Source organism: Chrysochloris asiatica, unplaced genomic scaffold (assembly GCF_000296735.1).
Source record: "Chrysochloris asiatica unplaced genomic scaffold, ChrAsi1.0 scaffold00310, whole genome shotgun sequence".
Taxonomy (NCBI): Eukaryota; Metazoa; Chordata; class Mammalia; order Afrosoricida; family Chrysochloridae; genus Chrysochloris; species Chrysochloris asiatica.
Window position 1 is genome coordinate 849,629 of NW_006408828.1, and position 25,897 is coordinate 875,525.

Genomic DNA, 25,897 nt, shown 5'->3' on the forward strand with positions numbered 1-25,897 from the left:
AGCCTCGGAAACCCTGTGTAGGGTCGCTATGAGTCGGAACCGACTCCACGGCACATAACAACAACAACAACAACAATAAATATAACAGAGTACCATGAAGTATTTCCTGCTGGTGGTCTGTTAGATTACTTCCAATTTTCTTCTAATGCAGACAGTACCACAGTGGATCTTTTTATGCATGTCTGTGTGTGGGTATCACAGAGAAGCTTTCTCTAGGATATAAACACAGAGGGGGTAAATTTGGGGTTAAGGTATAAACATCTTCAACTTTCCAAGATAGCACTGGACATGTCTCCAAGCTCTATAGTTATAAGGACTTAATCATCTTGTATATTTTGTTCTGTAATTATTTTTTTCTACCTCCATTCGATATGAGCACACACACATCTATCACAGATATCCATTTGTGTTCATTAATGCAACAAGAACTTCTTGGGTACTTACTGCATGTCAGGCTTTCTTGAGCTCTTGCTTCAATCCTGTGAGGTTTTTATTATCTGAGGTAAGAGAGGCAAGCCAGGCATAGGAAGTGATTTTACTAAGGTTGCTCCTAACTAAGGAACCTCATCTGTCAGTTATACTATGGTATCTTGAGAATTGGCAGATTATAACAAGAATGACAGTTTACCAAGTCCTGAAGGTCGGCAGTTCAATCCCACCAGCCACTCTTAGAAACCCCATACATAGAAGGGCCCTGAGAGTTGGAACCAACTCTATGGCATACAAAATCAAATATTTATGAAGACCTCTGACAGGGTAATGGTTACGAGTTGGACTGTTAACTTCAAGGTCAGCATTTTGAAACTACCAGCCTTTCCGTAGAAGAAAATTGAGGCTTTCTGCTCCCATAAAGATTTACAGCCTCAGAAACCCTATACAGGATCATTATGGGTCAGAACCAACTCATAATACATAACCATCACCACCAGGTGATGCTAACTGAAAAGTTGAAGGTTCATGTCCACCCAGGGGGACCTAGAAAGACAGGCTTGACAAGCTACTGTTCCCAAACCAGCCATTTAAAACCTTATGAACATTATGTTGAGTGAAATAAGTCCATCATAAAAGGACAAATATTATATACCCTCACCTAAAAAGACAAGACAGGCCAAAGTCAAAAGAACAAAGTTTGTCAGTGGTTACCAGAGGCGAGAGGGAGGGGACAAAAATGGGTTTCTTATTTATAGATTACTGGTTTTGGTTTATGGTGATGGGAAAGTCATAATGATTAAGAGTAAAGAATGCACAGCTGATTCGTTTAGTTGCTGTTAATTGGTTAGACACCTGTAGAAGTTGAATTCATAAATAAAATAAAACAAACGCCTGACAGAGCATGGGTCATCATGAGTTGGATCCGATTGGATGACCCCTGGTTTTGAAGTCCTGGGGCGACACAAATGGTCAAGCATTAGTCTTCTAATCCAAAAGTGACTGGTTTGAGTCTACCCAGAGGCACCTTGGGAGAAAAGCAAGGAAGAAAGTGAAAAGGTCCCAGAAATTGCATACCCTCTCAAAATCCCTTGTTATGGTGTAGATGGTGTCTTAATGCCGTCTGGCAGCTGATATGATGAATTGTTGCTGTTCTTTTACTTTGGAATGAATTTGGTGGTAGGAGAAAGGGCTTTAAATCTGAACGTGCACGGAGGATGGCACGCAGGTGAGCCGTCTTTGTTGTGTGATGTGGTGACAGAAATAAAGTCAAAAGGGCCTACTTTCTCACGCCCTAGTGACCACAGTCCTTTGGGTCTTTAACACCCCCCTTCCTCTGCTTGCACAATGCATTGAGTTTTCTTTGTGTCTCAAGTCCTTCCTAATGTTGTTAGATGCCCTCAAGTCAGTTTCAACTTACAGTGACCCTGAGTACAACAGAATGAAACACTGCCCAGTCCTGGGCCACCCACACAATTGTCACTTTAAGTCCTTCCTAGGTAGAATAAGCACTGGACTGCTAACTGCCTGGTCAGCAGCTCAATCCCACCAGCCACTCTGAGGGGGAAAGATGAGGTTTTCTGCTCCTGTAAAGATGTTGTTGTTAAGTGCTGTCGAGTCGGTTTTGACTCATTGACTCATAACAACCCTGTATAGGGTTTTCGAGACGTGGCTGGTGAATTTGAACTGCCAACCTTGTGATTCGCACTGCTGATCATATCATATCATATCACATCACAAGTCCATACAGCCTCAGACATCCTATACAGGGTCGTGCTGAGTCACAGTCGACTCGATGGCACTGAGGCAGAACCAAAAGCTAAGGCCATTGCAGTGAGTTCTGTTACCCTAGAGGACAGGGTAGACCTGCTCTGTAGGGTTTCCAAAACTGTTAGTTTTTACAGAAGCAACTTGCTAAGTCTTTACTCTTCAGGACTCCTCATGAATTCAAACCACCTGACTCTTTGGGGAGCAGTCGAGCACTTTAGCAACTGTGCCACCAAGACTCCTCCTTCCTAGGTGTGAAAACAAACACAATCCCTGGGAAGGAAAACGCAAACACCAAGCCCTGTCATTTTTCCAGCTGTGTGGTCTTGGGCAGATAGCTAAACCTCTCTGGACCTGTTTCCCCCACCTTGTGGGCTTGCTGTGAGAATTAAATGGGTTAATTCACAGAGAGCATCGCAAAGGGTCCTGGTGTGGAAAATGAACTGCAGCTGTCATCACTCGTGTGTCAGCAGGCCTGGTTGGGGGGTGGGGGGCTTAGGGAGACTTGGGGTCTCCTGTTTCTTCTTCAAGCAACGGGAAACAGCACAACTCCTTTCTCAGCAGTCCATTACTGATGTTGACTCATGGAGACCCCGTGTTTGTCTGGTCTGCGCTCTGCGGTGTTTTCAGTGGCTGTGTTTTCAGTAGACAGATCACCAGGACTTTCTTTCAAGGTGCTTCTGGGTGGACTCAAACCTCCAACCTTCTAGCTAACAACTAGCTGTTAGCATGGTAACTGTATCATCCAGGGACCCCACCTTTCCATTGTGGTGGTGGTGGTTAAGTGCCATCAAGTCAGTTCCGACTCATAGCGACCCTGTATAGGTTTTAGAAAGGAGGCCTGGTAGTGTAGTGATTATGAGTTGGGCTGCTAACTTCCAGGTCAGCATTTTGAAACTACCAGCTACTCCATAGAAGAAAAATGAGGCTTTCTGCCCCCATAAAGATGTACAGCCTCAGAAACCCTATGCAGGGTCTCTATGAGTCGGAACTGACTTCACAGCACACAACAACCATCATAGGGTTTCTGAGGCTTTTTAAATCTTTGCAAGAGCAGAAAGCCTCATCTTTCTCCTACCACCTTACTGTTAGCTTCCTGCATTTTGGACCTGGGATGCCCTACACCTTGTATCTCTATGAGGTTGAAAACAGAGCACTGAGGCATCATCTACAAAATGGGATTGCCCTTCCAGCTGCCCCCCATTGGGATGAGTGGGTGTTTCTCGGTGTTTCTGGACTACTCCCTTAGCCAGTACTGCCCTCTCTGAATGCCTGGGCCCAAAAACCAAGGCCTTGGAGGCAGACGAGCCAGGGTTTGTATTTCATCATCCTTGCCCACACCACGAAAGATCAGTCCGCACCAACAAGAGCCATGCTTGTCCCCAGGCCTGCGGGACCCTCCCAAGTCTTGGGGACACTGTGGTCCTTGGGATCTGGTGTCAGTCCATGCCCAGCAGTGGCCTGCAGTGCAGAGAGCACTGGACTAGGGGGCGCATGTCCCTCTGGACTCCAGGTTTTGCAGCAACTCAATGAGATAGTTGCCTAGCTAGTAATGATAACCACATCTGCATGGGCCCAACCATTTACAAACCCCTGTTCACAACAAAGCTTCTGAGAAAAGCGTGGTTAACCCCAGTTCATGAAACAGAGACTAAGACTCAGACTGGCTGAGTGACAGCCTAGCAGGGAGACTTCACAAAACGTTACCAACTGTCCCTTTCACAGCGTTCTACTCAGCAAGGCCCATAATTCATTACCGCGGCCACACAGAGCTGACACCGCACTCACAGTTACGGGATTTACTAGAGGAGTTAGCAGGTTACAATGCAGGATCCGAAATGCTCAGGGCACAGTTGTTCCAGTCAGGACAGCCTCTTCTCAGCCAATGTTCCAAAGCTCTTTTAGGATTACTGATAAATGCCCACAGGGCACACCATTCTACCCTAAGCCTCAGCCTGAAGATGCTAGGCTCTAGCTCTGAGGGTTAGGAAACTTAGTCTCCCAATTAAGCGTCTGGAAGCAAGCCAGTCTGCAAACAAGCCACGGGTCCAAAGTCGCTCATCTTGACTTGCTCTGTGGGCTGAGAAATCCTCGGCTCTGTCTGGTGCTCTGGTTCTTGGTTCTGCTGCTCCTCTGCCCCTCCTTGGTGTCACAGCTTTCTGTCCCTGGGTTGATGTGCAGGGGTCCAAAGGACTTGGCAATTTGTCTGGTCATTCTTTGATGGTAATGAGATCCCCCATCCCTGCTTCTGAAGGAGCTCATTTTATACCCATGTCAGAGTTACAAATTTTTACAATCACAATGAACTCTGCTAACTACTCACAAACGAATCATATCATCCAGTCAGTGCCTCCTCCTGTCCTCTCTTACCCAGGCCCAGCAGGGCAAACAAGTTGTTTGGTGGGTGTTTGAAAAGCTCTAGGTGGAAGACCCACATGAAGCAATTCACTGCACCGTGAAGACGAATCAGTGCCTCCATTTCCAGGGTCCTCACACTGTCTCCTCTGGATCCGCCCTTGTTGTTTTCAAGGGAGTGGCCTGAGGAACCTGTCTGCTTCCTAAGCTGGGGGGTCTATGTCCCATTTCTTCCTCCTCCCATTGCACCTTCCTCCTCGATGCAGAACCGTCTCCCCTCTCTTCCTCCTTCATCTTGGGTTAGACCTTCCAGAATGTGGGACAGCAGTTTAGATGATTTTCAGGCACACAGTATAATTTCAGGTGATAAATGAACACTGAATCCCATGGCAAGAAATTTACTTAATTATTTTGCTTTCAATTCTCTGTCATTCCTTCTGATCCTTTTGAGGAGACAGTCTCAATTTCATGATGATGTGTCTTTTTAACATTTCTGACATGGCTTTACTTTTAGTATATTCAAGTTGACAATTGCCTTCGATTTTAAGCAAACAATGCAGAAAGCTTCATTCTCATTTATTTTCTAATATTTGCATGTCTAAATGTGAACCTTGTTGTTGTTGTTAGGTGCTGTGTGGCCAGTTCCTCCCTTTATATTACAAAAGGAAGCATTGCCTGATTCTGGGCCATCCTCGCAATTGTGGCTTCATTTGAGTCCATTGTTAGAACCACTGCATCGATCCATCTCACTGAATGTGAATGATCGTCAGCAAAATTTGACTTGCATGTGATATTAATGATACTGTTTGATGACTTCCACATTCCAGTGGGTCATCTCTCTTTGGAATTAGGAACAAATGTGGACCTCTTCTAATCAGTTGGCCAGGTAGCTGTCTTCCAAATTTCTTAATGTAGATGAGTGAGCCCTTCCAGTGCTGCATTAGTCTGTTGAAAGGTTTCACGTTGTATTCTGTTAGTATTGAAAGAAGTCCTAAGCTGTACAGATGGCATTGGTAAGAAGCAAGACTCCAGGAATCGACTGCATACCAATCAAAATATTTCAAAACGTGGATGCAACGCTGGGAATGCTCACTCATCTATGCCAAGAAATTTGGAAGACAGCTACGTGGTTAACCAACAGGAAGAGATCCATGTATGTGCCTATTCCAAAGAAAAGTGATCCAATGAAATGTGAATATTATATAACCATGTTGTTAATATCACATGCAAATTCAATTATTCGGAAGATGATTCGGTAACAGTTGCAGCAGCACATTGACAGGGAATGGCCAACAACTCAGGCTGGGTTCTGAAGAGATTGTGGAATAAGGGGTATCACTGATGATGTCAGATCAGATGATGATGTCTTGGTTGAAAATAGGAAATATCAGAAAGATGTTTACCTGTGTTTTATTGACTGTGAAAAGGCATCCAACTGTGTAGATCACAGCAAACTATGGAAAACATTGTGAAAAATGAGAATTCGAGAACACTTTAATTGTGTTCATGTGGAATACAGCCTGTGCATAGACCAAGAGTCTGAGACTGTCATTTGATCAGAACAAGGAGCTACTGAGTGGTTTAAAATCTGGGCAATACCTTAGGGTTGTTTCCTTTTACCACACTTATTAATCTGCACGCTGAGCAAATAATGTGAGAAACTGGACCATCTGAAGAAGAATGTGGCCTCAGGATTGGAGGAAGACTCGTTAACAACCTGTTAATGATGATAGACAGATGATAGAACCTTGCTTGCTAGAAGTAAAAGAGAACTTGAAGCATACCTGTTTGGTAAGGTGGAGGGTCAGCAAAGAAAGAGGAAGACTTTTGAGAGCAAAGGCTTTGAACTGTGTAGACCATGATAAACTATGTGTAACACTGTGAAGAATGGGTACTCTAAAGTATTTCGTTGTGCTCATGAGGAATCTGTACATAGACTAAGAGTTGTTAGATCAGAACAAGGGACTACTGAATGGTTTAAAATCAGGAAAGGTGTGTGCCAGGGTTGTATCCTTTCATCATATTTATTCAATCCCTATGCTGAGCAAATAAATCCGAGAAGCTGGATTACCTGAAGAACATGGGATCAGAATTGGAGGAAGACTTATTAACCTGTAATATGCAGATGATACAATTTCCCTTGCTGGAAGTGAAGAGAACTTAAAATACTTACTGATACAGATCAAAGACTAGAGCCTTCATTATGGATTGTACCTCAATGAAAAAAAACAAAATATCCTCACAACTGGACCAAGAAATAACATTGTGATAAACAGAGGAAAGGTGAAGTTTTCAAAGACTTCATTTTGCTTGGATCCACAATCATCACTAGTGGAAGCAGTAGTCAAGAAATCACACGATATATTGCTTTAGGCAAATCCATGGCACAAGACGTCTTTAAAGTGTTCAAGAGCAAAGATACCATTTGAGGACTAAGGTGCGCCTGACCCATACCACAGTATTTCCAATAACCTCATGTGCATGTGAAAGTTGAGCAGTGAATAAGGAAGACTGCCGAAGAATTGATGCATTTGAATTATAGTTTTGGAGAATCTTAAAAAGTATCATGGACTGGCTGAAGAACAAACAAATCTGTGTTGGAAGAAGTACAGCTAGAATGCTCCTTAGAAGCCAGGATGATAAAACATTGTCTCTCATACTTTAGCCATGATTGAAGGGACCAATCCCTGAAGAAGGACATCATGCTTGATAAAGCAGAGTCAGTGAACCAAGGAAATGGACGAGCAGCAGCAATGGGCTGAAATGTGACAGCAATGGTGAGGATGGAGCAGGATGGGGTAGTGTTTGTTCTGTTGTGCATAGGATCACTGTTAATTGGAACCCACTCTATGGCACCTCACAACAACCTCCTGAAATGGTTGATTATTGGCCAATTCTTTTTAGTATATGATTCTGTGTATTCCTTTCATCTTCCTTTGATGCTTCCTGTGTCTTTAAGTTTTTGCCCATAAAATTGTTTAATATCGAAACTTGAGGCTTAATTTTTTTTTCTTCAGTTTTTTCAGTTTGAGAAATGCTGAACATTTTCTTCCCCTTTGGTTTCCTAACTCCAGGTTTTACTTTGTCTTTTCAAGCCACCCTCTAAAATGTGTCGTTCAGCTCTTTTACTTCATCATTTCTTCCTTTTGTTTTAGCTACTCTACCTTCAAGAGCTAGTTTCAAAGTCTCTTCTGACTTCCATTTTGGTCTTTTCTTCTCTTCCTGTCTTTTAAATGAACTTTGTTTTCTTCCTGTAGAATGTCCTTGATATCACCCTACAATTCATCTGGTCTTCAGTCATTAATGTTCAGTGTGTCAAATCTGTTCTTGAGATGGTCTCTAAGTTCAAGTGAGATATACTCAATGTCACACTTGGACTTGTTTTAATTTTCTTCAGCTTCAGCCTGAAATTGCATATCAGAAATTGATGATCTGTTATGCAGTCGATCTCTGGTCTTGTTCTGACTGATGAGATGGTGCTTCTCCATAGTTTCCTTCTACAGATGTAGTCAAGTTGATGCTGACGTATTCCATCTAGTGAAGTTTGTGTGTACAGTCACTGTTTATGTTGTTGGAAAATGCATTTGCAATGGTTAAGTTATTGGTCTTGAAAAACTCTATCCTGAGATCTCTAGTATCATTTCAACCATTAAGACCATATTTTCCAATTGCTGATGCTTCTTCATTAACAACTTACACATTCTAATCAGCAGTAATTATTAATGCACCTTGAATACATGCTTGGCCAATTTTAGACTATAAAAGTTGGGAAAAGTATTTAATTTCTTCATCATTGTCATTAGTGATTTGTACGAAATTTGAATACTCATTGTATTAACTGGTCTTCCTTGTAAGGGGTAGGGATAGTACCTTATCACTGACAAGCTTGTTAGGATAGATCTTGAAGTGTTCTATTTGACAATGAATGTGTCGCCACTCCTCTTCAATTTGTCATTCCTGGCATACTAGATAATATGATTTCCTGATTCAAAATGGCCAGTACCAGTCCATTTCAGCTCACTCATGCCTAGAATACCTCTCTCCCAGTACTTCATTTCAATTTTGACAACTTCCCGTTTTCCTTGAGCCATACTGCATACATTCCACAATCTGGTAATTAATGGATGTTTTCAGCCACTTCTTCTCCTTTGGAGTCAAGCCACATCAGCAAATAGAAGTGCTGAAAACTTTACTCCATCCGCAGCATCGTCAAGGTCAAGTCAACTTTGAAGAAGCAGCTCTTCCCCAGTCACATTTTAAGTGCTTTCCAACCTGAGGGGCAGAGCTCCAAAAACTATATAGAGACAATATTTATAATGTTTTCAAAGGCTAATTTTTTAGACTACCAAGTTCTTCTTCCCAGTCTGTTAAAGTCTGAACGTTCCCCTGGAACTTGGTGGTCTTACTGACATGGTATAATGCTCAGCATCAAGGCAACATGCAAGTCACCACAAGACAACAGATGGACAGACCAGTGGGGGACATGTGTACCTAATGTGTACCTAATACATGTGGTTTTTCTAAGTATGGCCTTTTATCTTTTTCTTTGATTCTTGCTTCAACTCTCATTCTCTCTTCTTCACGTGTCATCACCTTGCTTCAGGATCGGCTGCATGTTTTGTGAGTCCCCCTGCAAAATACATAGGGTCACCTCGATGGTACCTAGCAACAATGACAGTGAAAAATAAAAAGATAGGGCCCTTTGTCCAGCAATTGCTAAGTGTTTCAAAATGGTAGCATTTTTTCAACAATTGCTAAGATTTTAAAAATGGCAGACTCTTGCTCAACAGTTACGGAGAACTTCAAGACGGCAGAGCAAGTGTGTGACGTTTTAAAGCCTGGGACTGTGTGTTACAATGCAGCTCACAAACCCATGAAGCCAGCTTTACTCTGCCTTCCACAATTGCTCTCAAGCCCACCCACTTTTAATAGTCTGGTGTGTGCTCTTCCATACTCATATATATCAATAGTCACGTAACGAGTCAAAAATTCTTAGAAGGGTTGTTTTATTCTATACTCTTGTCTATATCTTGCTTTTCTAATTTAACATGGCATGGGAATTCCTCCAGCTAGTGTGGGAGATTAACTCCATTCTCAAGAAAGACCACATTAGAGCCATGCTGTAGCTGAATGCTCTCCCATTCAGCTGGTCCCTGACAGAGAGGCATTGGAAATTCTATTTACAATATTTGGCTGTTTAAAAAAATTCTACAGTGAGTGCCCTTGTGTTTGGGCATCTTAATGCTGTGAAGCATATGCACATCCAGGGTAAAGCTTCCTTTTTGTTTTTTTAAAGCTTACATTGTGCATTGAGTGATAGTTTACATGGGAGAACATCAGCTTTACACTCATCCTGTCATATTTTGTATCATTGCCATGATTACAATCACCTCCATGCATCATCATTCAACAGTAGTTACTTCTATTCCCTCTGGGGATTTTTTTGTTTTTGTTTTTTGATGTACACAGAAACACTCAGGAATGTATAATCATTTAAAAACCCAGGAGCACATTCTACAAGCCTGCCTCCTGGCCACCAGCACACAGCCTGTCTCTTTCCATGAGTCCAGAGTCCTCAGCAGCTCCCTCTCTCCATGTCATCATCTCTGCCTCCATCTTTGGTGTCGCTGCTTCTCTGGATAAGGTCCCACATTCTGCTCATACTCTTCTCCCTTGATGGCCCTAGGATCCTCTGTTCCTGGAATATAAGATTAACTACTCCCCTTTATGTTACAAATCTTCTACCTTTACAGTTGTGACAATCGCAATTAGTCATAACAATTACTCACTATTGAATCATAAGGATCTTATCCCCATCTCCTTTCACCAGACCCATCTAGATAAGTTGAAAATGGAGATTCTACCTTCCCCTGCACACTCTGAAACTAAATTCTCACTTGAATACTTTGTAAGCTAGACACTTCATGCCTTCATATTTCCCCTGTGTACAGAGGGGATATGTATGATCTTTGATGTGAAGATTCCTTCCCTCTTGGTTGGTATTTTGAACTACTACATCCATAAGTAGAAGCTCTGGTAGCGCAGTGGTTATGAATCAGGCTGCTAACCTGAAGGTCGGCAGTTCGAAACTACCAGCTGTTCCACGGGAGAAAAATGAGACATTCTGCTCCCGTAAAGATTTGCAGCCTCGGAAACCCTGTGCAGGGTCACTATGAATCGGAACCGACTCCATGGTACTTAACAACAACAACAACATCCATAAGTATAGGGCAAGTGTCAAACTTCCTTTTGAAATTCATTTATTGTACCCCAAACAAGTAAGCCAGTGTAACGAGAGGTGGAAGCACCCTGGTTGGGTTGAGGTGGTAATGATGTCTGGGAGACACAACACAGATCTCGCACTGGGCTTAGGCGGAAGGAAGGTGGGAGGTAGTTCTACTTTTGCCCCTGCAGCCCAGAAGCGAGAGAACATAAAAATTAGGGTTCCTTCTTGGATTACTGCCGTCCAGTTAGTTCCAACTCTTAGTGACCTTCTGTAGTTTCTAGAGGAAATGCCTGTGGAAGACAGAACAAAACCTGGAGTATATCTGACATCAATAAAACACCTTAGTGATAGTTGTCCTGGGAACTGGCGGTTCCTGTTTGCTCTTTAATTCACTCAGTTAATGAACCTAGTCTATGTTGGGTACCCTGGGAGCACAGCGCTGAGCTAGCCCTGGGTCTGGCCTGCCCAGGTGTTCTAGTCTAGTAGGAAGCATGTCTGCCTTTATGCTGCTTTCCTAGCTCAGAAAGAATCCACCACATGTCTACGTGGTCACACAGACACACACAATCATACATACAGTCACACCCACGTAAGTCACACACACAACCACACTCAAATGCAGTCATACATACACTCACATGTGGTTGTTAAGTGTCATCGAGTCATCTGCACAACAGAATGAAACACTGTCTGTTCTGTGCATTGATGAACTTGAACCCATGTCGCTGTACTGTGTCAGTCCGTCTCCTTGGGAGTCTGTTTTCTGACCCTCCATGTCTTTCTCCAGGAAACTGGTTCTTTCTGGTAATATGTCCGAAGTCTAAGAGACAAAATCTTGTCATCCTGGCTTCTAAGAAGCATTCTGGCTGTATTTTTTCCAGCACAGATCTGTTTGTTCTTCTGATAGTCCATGGTACCATTAATATTCTTTTCCAACATAACAATTCAAATGCACCAATTCATCACTGGTCTTCCGTATTTACACGTAGTTACACCTAATCATAATCACCTCACACGCAGGCATGCACTGTCTTACACAATTATAGTCAAAGCCACACAAATCACATCCACATGTAGCCATGCACATGTCTCAACACACACACGTGTTACACACAGCCGCACACATGTGCACTCTCGCATGGTCACACACTCACACATGGACACACACACACACGGTTGCACACAATAACACACACAATCACACACAGCAGCTAACAACCTTGTCTTTACTCCAGGCACTACTTGGGGAGCCCTGGGATGGTTGCCGTGGCAACCAGGATTCTGAAATCCTAACTTGTGGGTGTCTGAATCCCTTCTCTGAATATTACATTAGCAGTGAAGTGTGTGCTCTGAGTTCTGAGTCATTTCCCCTCAGGGGTCTGGCTGGGCAGCCAACCAGAGAGTTAATGAGGAGGGTCCATTAATGGCTGACAACTTCCTGTCTGGATGATGGAGTGGCCCAGCCAGGTGCTTGTAGGAAGGCTCTATCTGCAGACACATGCAGGTATGTGCAAGCACACGTGTGTGCACACATGTGGGTGTGTGCACTCAAATATGAGTCATTTGGATGCGACCCGAGAGTCTTCTCAGATGAGGCAATGAGAATGTGTGGCAGCCATGATATCAGGCCAGGCCCCCAAGATCTTCATGCCTACCACAAAAGAGTCCTGGTGTGGCACTGTGGGTTAACACACTGGACTGCAAAGTCGGTTTGAACCACAGGGTTGGCAGTTCAAGCTCACCAATCGCTCCTTGGCTACCCTATACAGGGTTGCTATGAGTTGGAACCGACTCAATGGCACTTAACAATAACAATAATACAAAAGAGGTTTGTTTGTCATTCATGCAAAATCCAGCTGGGTCAACATCCTGTTCCATCTTGTAGCAGTTGTATCTGAAAGACGTGACTGCTAACATCACAGTCAAAACAACACCATCAGCTGACTGCGACCCCGGCAACCCCAGGTGTGTCAGAGTAGAACTGTGCCCATACAGAGCTCAACCAACCATTGGCTTTTCAGTGTAACCTGCTAAAGCTTTCTTCCAAGGTGTTTCTGGGGGGATTGGAACAGCCAAACTTTCTGTTAGCAGCCAAATGCATTAATCTTCATGCCACCCAGGGACTCCAAACCTCACTATGACAGAGAAAGAGGTACTGGAGGAGCCCCACCAGCTCTGAGGAACTGCCTGGGCCCAGAAGGGCAGTGTCCTCCTGCTTAGATTTCAGCGGTGCTGGTCTGACTGCAAGAGAGGCCCAGGGGCTGGTTTGTAAGTACCGTGGTCCTGGTTACAGTCTTCCCTTTGGGTATCTACAAACCAGAGCACCCTGGCCCAGAGTGGTTCAAATCCTGGCTCAGCCACCTGCTAACAGGGTGGCCTCAGATGATGCATAGTTAGAGTCCTAGCAGGAAACAGGTGTCACACTCAAAATATGAGGGTTTGGAGAGGACTCACTTATGAAGGGACAAAGGACCATGCAGTAAACAGGGTCTGGGAACAGCTGAGCTATTGCTACCCTAGGCCCAAGGAGACAAGGACCAGGATCCTGGAAGGAGACAGTCATGAACAAGTGGGCCACCTTGAGAGGGACACACCTTCACACGAGGGACACAGTCTGCTTGTGGAACTCATCTTGACTTCACTCGCCTTCCTCCCTCCTAGCTCTGCTGGAGCTCCCTATTGACTGAACCCAACAGAAGTCAAAAGGCCGGGAAAGACAGTGAGTTTGTACAAACAGGTTAGCCTAGCAAGGCAGAGTACCTCTGGGAGGACAAATGGACGTTATCTAATGTGGACAATCATTTTCTAATCTTAGGGCCTGTTTCCTAGTCTGTAAAATGGGACTACTAATATCTGTGAGCAAGTTATTCTTGTTAAGTGCTGTCAAATTGGTTTCTATTCATAGTGACCCTATATAGGGTTTCTGAGGAATGGCTGGTGGGTTTGAACTACCAACCTTGCGATTCAAACTGACCTTGTGGTCCAGCACATTATCCTGCAGCGCCATACCAGGACTCCTAGTGGTTCTTGTTTGTTGTTGTTATGTGCTGTCGAGTCGTTTCCAACCCATAGCGACCCTGTACGGGGTTTCTGAGGCTGTAAATCTTTACGGGAGCAGAAAGCCTCATCTTTTTCCCACAGAACAGCTGGTGGTTTCGAACTGCTGACCTTACGGTTCACAGCCCGATTCGTAACCACTACGCTACCAGAGCTCCTTAGTCATAGTGACCCTGTATAGGAGCAGCTGGTGAGTTTGTGGTTCAAACATACCTGGCAGTCCAGCGCAGTAACCCACAGTGCCACACCAGGACTCCATAGTGGGTTACAAATTAGACTGCTCACTACAACTACCAGCCATTCTGTGGGAGAAAGATGAGCTTTCTGCTTCCTTAAAGATTAAAAATCTTAGAAACCCTACACAGGGTCGCTATGAGTCAGAACTGACTCCACACCACCACCACTAATATCTACCTTCTTGTGTGCAGAAGGCAAATGGAATAGCAACTGCAAAGATTTGGCATATAATAAGCACTCAGCAAATGATACTTTTTCAGTGTCTGAAAGCATTTTGCATTTAATGGTTTCCAACCCAGGATGCGCCAATTATTCTAAAGTCTGATGTGAAATTCTCCAATTCTCTAAACAAAATTGTTTTTTCCAAATAATAACTACCATTTTTTGTTTCTATTCTATATGTCAGATATCTTACAGATATTTTCTTATTTTAGCCTTACAATGCTTCTTTAAGTGTTATCCCTAACAAATGGGGACTTGGGCACAGAGAGGTTAAGTAACCTGGCAATGGTCAGCCAGCCAGGAAGAGGGTCTGACCCCAAAGCTCACAGTATCCCTCACTGATCTACTCTGGTCTCTGAGGATGAGCCAGCAATTGGTAGAAGTGGAAGATATGGCACATCCACAGTTGGGGGATTTCTCTTACTCTGATGAGGCAAATACATCTAAGGTCCAGGACCGCGTCTTTCCAAAGGCCCCTTACAACCATGGTAGACTTCAGAAGGTGCCCCTGTCATCTTGGCAGCTCTGTACCTGCCCACGCTTGAGCTCACTCATCCATTAGGCTGTTGCTGGTTCATTTCAGGTCATTCCTTCCCAACCCCACCTGGCCAGCTCAACACCAGCAGGGCAGAGAGCCCAACCTCGGAGCCAGGTAAGGAGGCAATCTTTGTGTGTGTGTGTGTGTGTGTGGGTGCCCACAGGTAGCTTTTCAAGATGGAGTAGGTGGTCATTCAGGGTGGCGGGAAAAGGACACAGACATTCTGGGTACCAGGGAGGTTCCCTGATACCATATAACTCTTCTACGTCCTGATGCAATGCCTGAACTTCCACCATTAGATCTCCTTTGAGACCGTAGAATTGTCTTCCTTTGAAAGGCTGCTGATAAAAGACATAAACATTTGGGCCCTTTGTTTACCCTATTATGAAGTATTCAGTATTAAGTCTGTTGTTGTTAAGTGCCTTTGAGTCCGTTCTGAGCCACCCTGTATACGGTTTTTGAAGAGCTGCTGTTGAGTTTGAACTTGCAGCTCCAACTGACCGTGCCGTCGAGTGCTTCTGTAAAGGATTAACTCAGGGCAAAGCTGTTGGGGGTGCAACCCTGGGCAAAAGTGGGCAGGCAGTTCCCAGAGACAGGACTCTGAGGAATGGGGGCCAGCCATCAGTTGAAACAGTCCCCAACCCCAGCATCTTTCAGGGACATCCTCCAGGGCCCTGAGTCACCTTGGCAAACTCTATGCAGTACCCTCAGGGGAAGCGTGGTACCTACCCATGTTATTATGCCAGGACCCCAAATTAGAATTCTGTTCTACTTGCACGTAAGGGTTCCCCTGGAGGCAGGACCTTTAGGGTCACCTCAGAGCCCCACCTTCTCTTGACTAAGGAGAACCAGAGAGACATCCTCAAAGAGCGCTCTGAGATGACCCAGCCACGTCATTTTCCCACGTGAATGCTGAGGTCCAGAGCCTTGTAGGGCATGGTTCACCATCGTGGGGCAGGTTGGTAGAGGAGCCTGGCTCTCCGAGGCTTCAGCAGACATTTGGCTTTGTAGGACAGAGGCTAGGCGTGCGCCTGGTGAACGGGAGCAGCCGCTGCAGCGGAACAGTGGAGGTGCTGCTCCGGGCAGCCTGGGAGCCCGTGTGCGGGGCGACATGGGATGGCCGAGCCGCCGAAGCCGTGTGCCGCGCGCTGGGCTGCGGTGGGGCGCAAGGGACCTCCCTGTCCAACCGGCCTCCCCGGCAGCCGCCCCCCTGGCCCACCGCGGGCAACTCCAGCTGGGCTCAGAACGACACACGGGCGATCGCGCCCGCCATCTGGTGCTGGGGCACTGAGTGGCCGCTTTGTGAGGTGCTGGACCACGCCTGCAGCAGCGATGGGAAAGCGGCCCAGGTCATCTGTGAAGGTATGAGCTGGTGGTATCTGCCTCGACCCCCCAGGGCTTCAGCCACTTCTCCTCACTCCTGTCCCCAGTCCTGACCACTGGAGTCTCACCTCACTGTCCAACCTCCAGTCCTCTGCCACCAGCGCCAACACCTCTGGTTTCCACACCAGGAGGCCCTCAGCATTGGATCTCCCATTTCCTTAGACCCAGTGCTTAGATGCTGTCCACCCCCTCAACCCCAACTAGATATCCAGATGAACCCACTGTTCCCAGTCTGACATCTTGGGTCTCTAATCATAACTGGGTCTCCAACTCCTGTTCCCCTCCCTACCCACCTCCATCACCACTCCTTCCCCCACATACACAAAAAGATACCAGGTTTCCAGGGGCTCCTTAGCTTCCCTGTCCCCAGACCCAACAGGGCCCCCAGTACTGCCTATCTTAGTCTACAGCCCCTAGCACGACCTGCCCAGTTCCAATCACCCCTCTCCTCCACCCTGTCCCTCCCCTCTTCTTCCTCCCACCATTAACAAAACACCTCTCCTGGGCGCACCCCCACCCCACCCCCAGAGAACCGCGCCGTGCGGCTGGTGGACGGCGGTGGCAGGTGCGCAGGACGCGTGGAAATGTTGGAGCGCCAAGAGTGGGGCTCCGTGTGTGACGACACCTGGGACCTCGAGGACGCCCACGTGGTGTGCCGGCAAATGGGCTGCGGTTGGGCGGTCCAGGCTCTTCCTGGCTTGCATTTCGTCCATGGCCAAGGGCCGATCCACAGGGACCAGGTGAACTGTTCAGGAGCAGAAACTTACCTGTGGGACTGCCCGGGGCAACCAGGAACCGGCTACTGCGGCCACAAAGAAGACGCGGGCGTGGTGTGCTCAGGTTAGTGGGTGCCATGCCTGGACCTCAGTGCTCTGGGTGGCCAAGCCCGTGATTTGTGCTGGGATGTGGACATAGCCCTAGAGAGGCTCCATTAGGAGCGGAGAGGAGTTGTTGTTGTTGTTAAGTGCCATGGAGTCGAAACCGACCCATAGCGACCCTCTGTAAGGTTTCCAAGGAGTGACTGGTGAGCTTGAACCACCGACCTTGCAGTTCAAACAGCTTTGCAGTCTGTCGAATTAACTCACAGTGCCACACCAGGACTCCACCTTGTTGTTGTTATGTGTTGTGGAGTCGGAACCAACTCATAGCCACCCTGTACAGGGTTTCTGAGGCTGTAAATCTCTACAGGAGCAGAAAGCCCTATCTTTCCCCCCATGGAACAGCTGGTAGTTTCGAACTGCTGACCCTGAGATTAGCAGCCTGATTCATAAACACTACGCTACCAGAGCTCCTTAGGGGAGAGGAAAACTAGGCAAAAATCATTTAGGGGACCCTGTGCCAAACCCATGGCCATGAGAAGAGTCCATCTCATAGTGAGCCTACAGAACAGGGTAGCACTACTCTATAGGATTTCCTAGACTATAAATCTTGCAGCCGCAGACAGCCTCATCATTCTCCCCAAGGCAGCTAGTGGGTTTGAACCACTGACTTTGTGATTAGCCGCCCAATGCTTATCCTACTGTACTACCAGGGCTCATGGGAGTTGTTTTTGTTGTGAAAGTGCTGTCAAGTCGGTTCCAATTCATAGCGACCCTGTGTAGGGTTTCCAAGGAGCAGCTGGTGGGTTTGAACAGAGAGCGGGGTTGATCATGTGGTTCAGAGACATCACCAGAGAGACCCCGTGCATATGAGAGACCACAAGCCTCTGCCCAGTCTCATGCTTGTCCTCAGTGTGCATGGAAATCCCTGGGGCTCTTGTGAAGACACAGGTTCTGATTCGGTAGGTCTGGGGCAGGGCTCAGGATACTGCATATTTAACAAGAGACCAGGGCCTACTAATGCTGCTGGTCCTTGGTCTACACTTTGAGTAGCAAGGATAGGGTATGGAGAAGGAACCCTGGTAGCACAGTGGTTAAGCTCTTGGCTGCGACTGAAAGGTGGTGTTCAAACCCACCAGTGACCCTTTGGGAGGAGGAAAGACCTAGCAGTTGTTCCAGTAAAGATGCCAGTCTTCAATATCCCCCTGGACAGTCCTGCTCTGTCAGGTAGGGTCATCTGAGTCACAACCAACTCAACACCACACAACTCAACAGGGTCAGTATGGACAGGGAAGATGAAATGTGGATCCAAGAGGGAGGAGCACCGGAGCTGGAAACCGCTTGGCTATTGTTGTTAAGTGCTGTCGAGTTGGTTCCTTGTATAGGCCTTCCAAGAGCAGCTGGTGGGTTTGAACTGCCAATCTTGAGGTTACCAGTCCAGTCTTATCCTACAGTGCTGTACCAGGGCTGTGGGGGGCTGAACTGGAGGACTGGTTTCAATCCAGATTATCCTGACACAGTCTCCTCCCCGCCCCCCTCTCTCCCCACAGAGCACCAGTCCTGGCGCCTGACCGGGGGCACTGACCCCTGTCAGGGCCAGGTGGAAGTCTATTTCCGTGGAGTCTGGAGTACTGTGTGTGACAGTGAGTGGTACTCACAGGAGGCCGAGGTGCTCTGCCGGACCTTGGGCTGTGGGACCATGAACAGAGTGATCAAGGGACTGCCCCACTCGCTGGCGGGCAGGATGTACTACTCATGCACCGGGGCAGAGTCCACCCTCTCTGACTGTTCCTGGAGGTTCAACAACTCCAATCTCTGCCGCCAGTCGTGGGCAGCCAAGGTTATCTGCTCAGGTATGGCCCTCTACTACCCCACCCCCCTCCCTAGATCAGGAATTCCTCTGATCAGCCTGAGGACCAGGGCTTGGACGAGGAGCAGCAAAGACTGGCATTAATAACACCATTGCCCTTACCATGCCCAGGCAGGCATTACTCTCCCTTACAAATCCTTCACTCAGCCCCAGAATCAAGAATCCAATATTTGTTAAGGCGTTGTCTTCTAGGAAAGGGCTGGTTCCATGGCAGAATGTGTTGTTGTTGTTAAGTACCGTTGAGTCGGTTCTGACTCATAGTGACCCTGTACAGGGTTTCCGAGGCTGTAAATCTTTATGGGAGCAGAAAAGCCTCATCTTTCTCCTGCAGAACCACTGGTAGTTTTGAACTGCCGACCCTTGAGGTTAGCAGCCCGATTCGTAACCACTATGCTACCAGAGCTCCATGGCAGAATGCTCACTTTCTATTCTGGAGACCTAGGTTCAAATCCCAACTCATGCCCCTCGCGTGCAGCCACCACGCATCTGTCAGTGGAGACTTGAGTGTTGCTCTGATGCTGAACAGCTCTCAGAGGAATTTCCAGACTAGGGTCGTCTAGGAAGAAAGCCTGCTTGATCCACTTCTGAAAAGCAGCCAATGAAAATCTACTGAGTACAACAATCTGACCCACAGCCAATCATGGGGCAGCATTTTTCTCTGTTTTGCATGGGGTCACCATGGTCACCATTCGACAGCAGACAAAAACAATATATCAAGCAGTGGTTCCTGTTAACTAGAATTGGCTTAGGCAGTAGAACCAACTTACCATCCTCAAGCTGGCAAGCATATGAAACTGAACTATAAACATTACAAACACCAACTCAATGGCATACAGCCACAGCAGTAGTATGCAAGAGAACAAAAGACTGCCCAGTCCTGCACTGCCCTCACAATTGTTATTTTGTTTATTAATAAATGTTTGCAGCTCTTTCTTCTCATTTTGAGTCATGGCCCATCAGCAAATGAAGGTCCTGAAACCTTTATTCCATCTACATCATTGGATCCAACTCTATTTTGAGACCGGAGCCCTAGTAACATAGTGAATTATGAGCTGGACTATTAACCATGAGGTCAGTGGTTTGAATCTATCAGTCACTCTATGGAAGAAAGATGAGGCCTTCTGCTTGCTCCCACAAAGATTTATAGCCTCAGAAACCCTGTACAGGATCACTATGAGTTAGAACCGACTCAGTGGCTTATCACCATCTACTTTGAGAAGGCAGCATCCCCCCAGTTGTATGTATTTTGGGTACCTTCCTACCTGAGGCACTGTATCTGACAATGTTTTACTGCTATTCATCAGATTTCCAGGGGCTAATTCCTTCTTCCTAGTCTGTTCTTGGTCTGGAAGCTTTGCTGGAGTCTGTCCACCATGGGTGACCCTGCTGGTATTTGAAACACCAGTGGTGTAGCTTCCAGCATCCTAACAACATGCAAGCTACCACAGTACCACAAACTGATAGACAAATGTGGATGAACCCCTTTAGTTTAAGCCAAGAATCTTCCCAGTGTTTATTGCGGGGGAGGGCAGGGGCTTCTTTAGCTATGTCCTGCCCCAAATGGGTACTTGTCCCTAGTTGCGGGACACCTGTCTTTAAGCTCTAGGCTTGGCACACAGTAGGTGCTCAGTAACTAAGTGTTGTGTTAATGAGCCGTACTTTCTGACAGGTTCCCACGACCTGTCCTCTGCTGAAGTCCCCACTAGTCTTCAGCCGGTCACTGTAGGTGAGTGTTGCTGGCTATGAAACCTCTCAGTGTGTGTGTGTGTGTGTGTGTTTACCCCAGGAGGGGCCTGCTGCTGACTTGTCTTGGGGTGGGGGGCTTGTTCTCCTCCCCACCTCCACCCTTCACATCAGACCCACAGCTCACAGAGACCCGATTTTTGTGGTCAGAAGTCTGCGTCCCCGTCCCCATGCTCCTGTGAGCTCCTGTAGCTAGTCTGATACCATCTGGAGCTAGGGATGATCCTGAGCCAGCAGGTGACAGCGGCTGAGAGTACGAGCCAGTGCTAGGCGCTAGGCCAGTCTTCATAACTGTTGTTTCGGAATCCTTTTCTCCTCCCAGCAGCCCGATGCCCACTCACACTTTCTTCCTGAGGTCGGGGCAGGGGCCATGAGGCTTCACAGGAGCAAAGCGATACCCCATCTCCATGGACCCAGGGACCCACAGTCCTGCCCATCAGTCCCGCTGTCAGCCTAGCCTTCTGGGCCCTCATTCCAATAGTCTCCCCTTCACAGCCCAGCCGCTGTCAGGCACAGATGGAAATGGGGAGGGGAAAGTGAAGTCAGACATTGTCCCCCCTTCACCCCATTCCTCCTCAGGCAGTCAGCTCCTGCCCTCCCTGACAATGCTGTCACTACCTTCAATGAGTGGATGAGGGCCCCTAGGGCCCTACTTCAACCTCCAACCATCCTGTGTTCTGGGTCTTTTAAGCAGAGGTGGGCCAGGTATGGGAGGGGCAGGGAGAAACAGCCGAGCAGGGGCTGCAATGTGAGTCCCAGGCACAGAAACAGGATCTCACCCTCCTGAGGGTCTCTTCCCTGTGAGGGTGGCTTCAAGTCTGCATCATCCTCTGTGGAGCTTTCTGCTCACCACCCCACTCCTCTCTGTAACAGTAGCCATTGCCATCTTGGACTGGGTCTTCTTGTCGACCTCTCACTAGACAAGGCCCCCAAAGACCTGTGATGATGTCATCATATTTGTATCCCTGGATCCTAGTGTCTGGAGCACACTAACTCAGAAAAACACCCAAAAAACTAAACAGGGTCGCTGTGGGTCGGAACTGACTCAATGACACTTAACAACAACATAGGTATACAGTGGGTACTCAGTCATTGTCTGTAGAACAAAGACTTCGTGGTCCATAAAATAATGACACTAGAGACCAAGAGAGGGGAATGTACCAGGTAATACATTCGTTCAATCAATTACCCATTAATTCAATATGTATTTAGTGAGCACCAACTACATACTTGACATCTAAAAGCAGATGGCAGAGACTGACAGAAGGAAGGGAAGAGGAAGATTGGAGTTGTAGAGGGGAATGGAGAGTCCAGAAGAAGGGAGAAAAGAAGTCTGCCTGCTTCACTTTCTCCCTGATTTGGGATTCTTGCTTCTAGAATCTTCTGTGACAGTGAAAGTAGAGGGCAAGGAATCCTGGGAGCTAATTCTCTTCATTTCCTGCATCATCCTGGGAATCCTCCTCCTTGGCTCGCTCATTTCCATAGTCTTCCTCCTCCTGAAAGTTAAAGGAAAATACGGTAGGTACAGAGTTCTAGGAAGCAGGGGGCAGGTCTGGTGACAGAAAGAAGCAGGCCTGGGGTGTAGCTAGTTCAGAGGATCACGGGCATTTGTGGGAACCCAACAAGGAGGGCAATGGTCCAGCAATGAGTCCAGCTAGCACTGGCTCTAGGAAGCATCTCCTGATGGCGGAGATTCTCTCAGCATGCCCCAAGGAGGTGGAGCCACCAGAGAGGAAGACTGTGTGGAGAGTGGGTTTCAAGAGAAAGGTGTTTTAGTGAGACTAGAACCAGGTATGGTGGGAGAGGGCACAAAAGGGCTTGTCATGACTTATAGACACTCTTTCTCCCCTCCCTCAGCCCTCCCTGTTATGGTGAACCACCAGCACCCATCTGCTCCCACTCCAACAGGGACCAACAGCTACCAAGAGGCCCCCATCACCATCCCCAAGGAAGAAGGTAGGATTGTGGAAGTGGGGAGGACTGGGGAGAACAGAAAGGTGTGCTTTCTGGAGGGTTGGTTCTGCTTGAATCTAAACAGTGTCCTCTGGAGCTGAGACCCGGGCCAACCCACTAGTGGCTGTGGGACCTTGAGCAGGTTCAAGCCTTCTCTGGGCTTTGATGCGCAGATGACCCTTTGCATAAGTGTTTAAGTTCTGGACCAACGTAGGACCTGGGCATTTTTGACCTTGGTTCTTAGAGGAATATACTCCTGAACTAACTGGTCTAGTGATTGCAACCATCAATCAGCCTCCCTATGAAGATTTGCCTGTAACATCATTTTATTTCAGATTTTCTGAATGAAAAAAAAAAAAAAAGGAATAGGTCTCTACATTGATACCTCTTAAAATTCTTGCCTAGTCAATAGAATTTATTCCTACTGCATTATACATCTATTCAGTCATTGCTGTTTGGAAGAGTTCAGTGGTAGGAAAACCAATTCAAAACTCAGCAGATGTTATAAGTACTCAGCACACAGTATCCATATACTTGAGAAGACAGTGGGAATGCAGCTGCAGCAAGCACAGGGATACTGCTCTCTGGTGAAGGACCAGACAACCTGCTCCTCTGAGCAACTGGTTAGCCTCTCCCTGCTTCCAGTTCCTCACCTGTAAGATGGGAATAGCCATGTATCTTCATCATGCGCAGTTGTGAAGATGAAACAAACTAATATTTGTTCATAGTGTCTAGTATGCAGGGAAGGGTATGTAAGTGGGTTGCCTATTTTGAGGTGGGGATCTTGGGAAGTCCAGGATGGATGGCACGCTCCCTGCCTCTCTGCCTGACATTCTATCCATGACTCAATTCTTCTTTCCCCAGTTTCCAAGTTTCCCACCCAGATCCAGATGCCAGTCCCTCAGGACTCCGATTCTAGCTCTGACTCTGACTATGAACACTATGACTTCAGTACCCAGCCCCCCGTGGCCCTGACCACCTTCTACAGTGAGTACCCTGTCCTGGCTCCCAGCGTCCACCCTCCAACCCAAGGAACCATCCCAAGTGGCACCTCCACAACATGAATAGAGTCTCCTTGCTACCCACAAGACTGGCTGTAAATGGAGCCTTGGTGTTTCTGTGGGTTAGATGTTGGTCAGTAGTTCAAACCCACCAGCCGTTGAGAGGGAGAGCGATGAGGCAGTCTGCTCCCGGGAAGATCTGTAGTCTTGGGAACCTTATATAGGGTTGCTATGAGTCTGAATCGATTCGTTGACAGTGGTTTGATTTCTGGCGTTAGGTTTTTGTGATCGTGGTCTGAGTGGTTTTGAGAGACAGCTGCCTCAGCCGAATTCCTTTTACTTGTTTTCTCTCTGACTTCTTTCCCTCCCATGTTTCTCTGGTCTTAAGACCATCCTCAGGCCCTTAGCCTTCAGTTGATAGTGACTGTGTGTCTGTGTGAGGTGGGAGGGACACAGTTCTGCTTGCACGGCCCCCTTCAGTGTCCCTCCTGCCTGGACGGACATCATCTCTACCCTCCCCTCCATCCGTTTCCCTTCCCTTCTCTTCTCCCCCTACACTGTGACCCAGCATCACCTATCGCCAGGCCTTTCTAGCTCTTCTCTCTGCTGCTGGGTTGTGGTGTGGAGCAGGAAGAACAAAAACAAAACTTAAAGTCAGTGTCAGAGGCTAGACCAGACCAGAGACCGTCACCAAGCATGCCCCAAATTCTGATTCCTGAGTCAAGTTCACACCTACTGCTGACCTGGGAAAAGAGGAGTTTGGCTGTGTGTGGCAGAGACCTTAGATGACCTAGGAAGCTGGAAGGGGGTCAGGTTCCTTCCCCGCTACTGTTCCGCAGTCCCTCATCTGAGATGCCCACATCCTTTCCACTGGCCAGACCATAAACATGCTAGCTGAAAGCAGCCTCTGTCCTGGACAGCTGTGGTCCCATTCAAGACCAGAAGGTCTCCAAGTATAGAAGAAAGGGAGGAGGCTGGGTTTGGGGGGCAGCTAGTGAACCAGGGCCTCAAGAGATGGGACGTAGGTGACTCCACTTCAGCCAATCCAGTAAGTCACAGGAGTGGGGTGTCCTGAGTGTGATTCTAAAGCCCCTGAGAGTCCAACATTCATTGTCATTGACACTAAAGTTGGTGGCACCGAGGTTGATACATCCAGGATCCCAGAGACTCAGATGCTTAGAGGACTCCTGGAATCTAAGTTTCTCCAACTGACACCTAGGGTGTCATGAGGTCTGTGATGCAAAGACCCCAGCCCATCTGTCTTCTGCTCCAGAGAGGCCCCTTGAAGGACAGCTTTCTGCCATTGTCCTGCCCGCAGCTGCCAGGACACCTGAGAGCCCAGGATTCCTGTTGCTTTTCCAAGTGGCAGGGGGATCCTGACTGGTGGGCTGCAGGGCGCAGGGTCTCTGGTCACAGCAGCTTGCCTAGAGCTGGTTTCAGATGGGGGTGGGTATACCACAGTATGAGGTTAGGGCTCTGTCTGGGCTGAGGTATGGACCTGGGATCTGATGGGAATGATCTCACTGGTAGGAACCTCTCCCTGCCGGGGCCTTCTCTCATTGCTCCTCAGCTTCAGGACCCCAGGACCCCCAGCTCGTCTCTAGCCCTCCCAGGACTAGACGGTGTAGCCTCCACTTTCCCCATCAACCCCTCTGTTAATAGATTCCCAGAGGCACCGGGTCACCGAAGAGGAGGTCCATCGGAACAGGTTCCAGATGCCTCCCTTGGAGGAAGGTGAGTCAGGCCGGGGAGGAGTGTGTTGGGGGGTGGGAGGTGGGATTGGGGTACCAGCCCTACCTCTCAGGAGCTCAGCTCCCAGAGAAGCACTAGCAGCAACTTCTGCCACAGGGCTTCAACAGTTCCTCCTGGCAGGATGTTCTTTCTCAAGTCTAACTTAAAGCTTTCCTGCTGCACTGCTTCTCTGCCCTCACCACTCCCCTGCTCCTGGCCCAATACTTGAAGGGGTCCATGTCTCTAACCCTCCCCCACAACCACCGACTCCTGGTTGTGTGTTGCAGATCCCCCCTCCCTGGCTGCTCCACACCACCCAGGCCCCGACAATGACTCCAGCACATCTTCTGGGGAGGACTACTGCAACAGCCCCATCAGTAAGCCGCCTCCCTGGAACCCCCCAGTCTTTTCTTCAGAGAGGAATCCTCTCCTACAGGAGCCCCCTAACTTGGAACTGGCTGGCTCCCAGCCAATTCTTTCAGGTAAGTTGGTCCCAGAAGGGTTCCTGCACATCCCCTGAGCCCCCACCCCATAGTCACACGGGCTTGAGGGAGCACAGAGCTGGGT

General features: G+C 47.6%; 1 protein-coding gene across 1 annotated transcript in view; it reads left to right on the forward strand.

Moving 5' to 3' along the window:
- Positions 1 to 25,897, forward strand: part of CD6 (CD6 molecule) — a 56,437-nt gene that overhangs the window by 29,680 nt on the left and 860 nt on the right. The window contains 10 exon segments of the mRNA XM_006875042.1: positions 14,856 to 14,945; positions 15,843 to 16,193; positions 16,743 to 17,054; positions 18,583 to 18,885; positions 20,572 to 20,628; positions 22,023 to 22,163; positions 22,503 to 22,601; positions 23,463 to 23,585; positions 25,262 to 25,337; positions 25,562 to 25,812. Of these exon segments, the coding sequence (XP_006875104.1) occupies positions 14,856 to 14,945; positions 15,843 to 16,193; positions 16,743 to 17,054; positions 18,583 to 18,885; positions 20,572 to 20,628; positions 22,023 to 22,163; positions 22,503 to 22,601; positions 23,463 to 23,585; positions 25,262 to 25,337; positions 25,562 to 25,812 (1,803 nt within the window).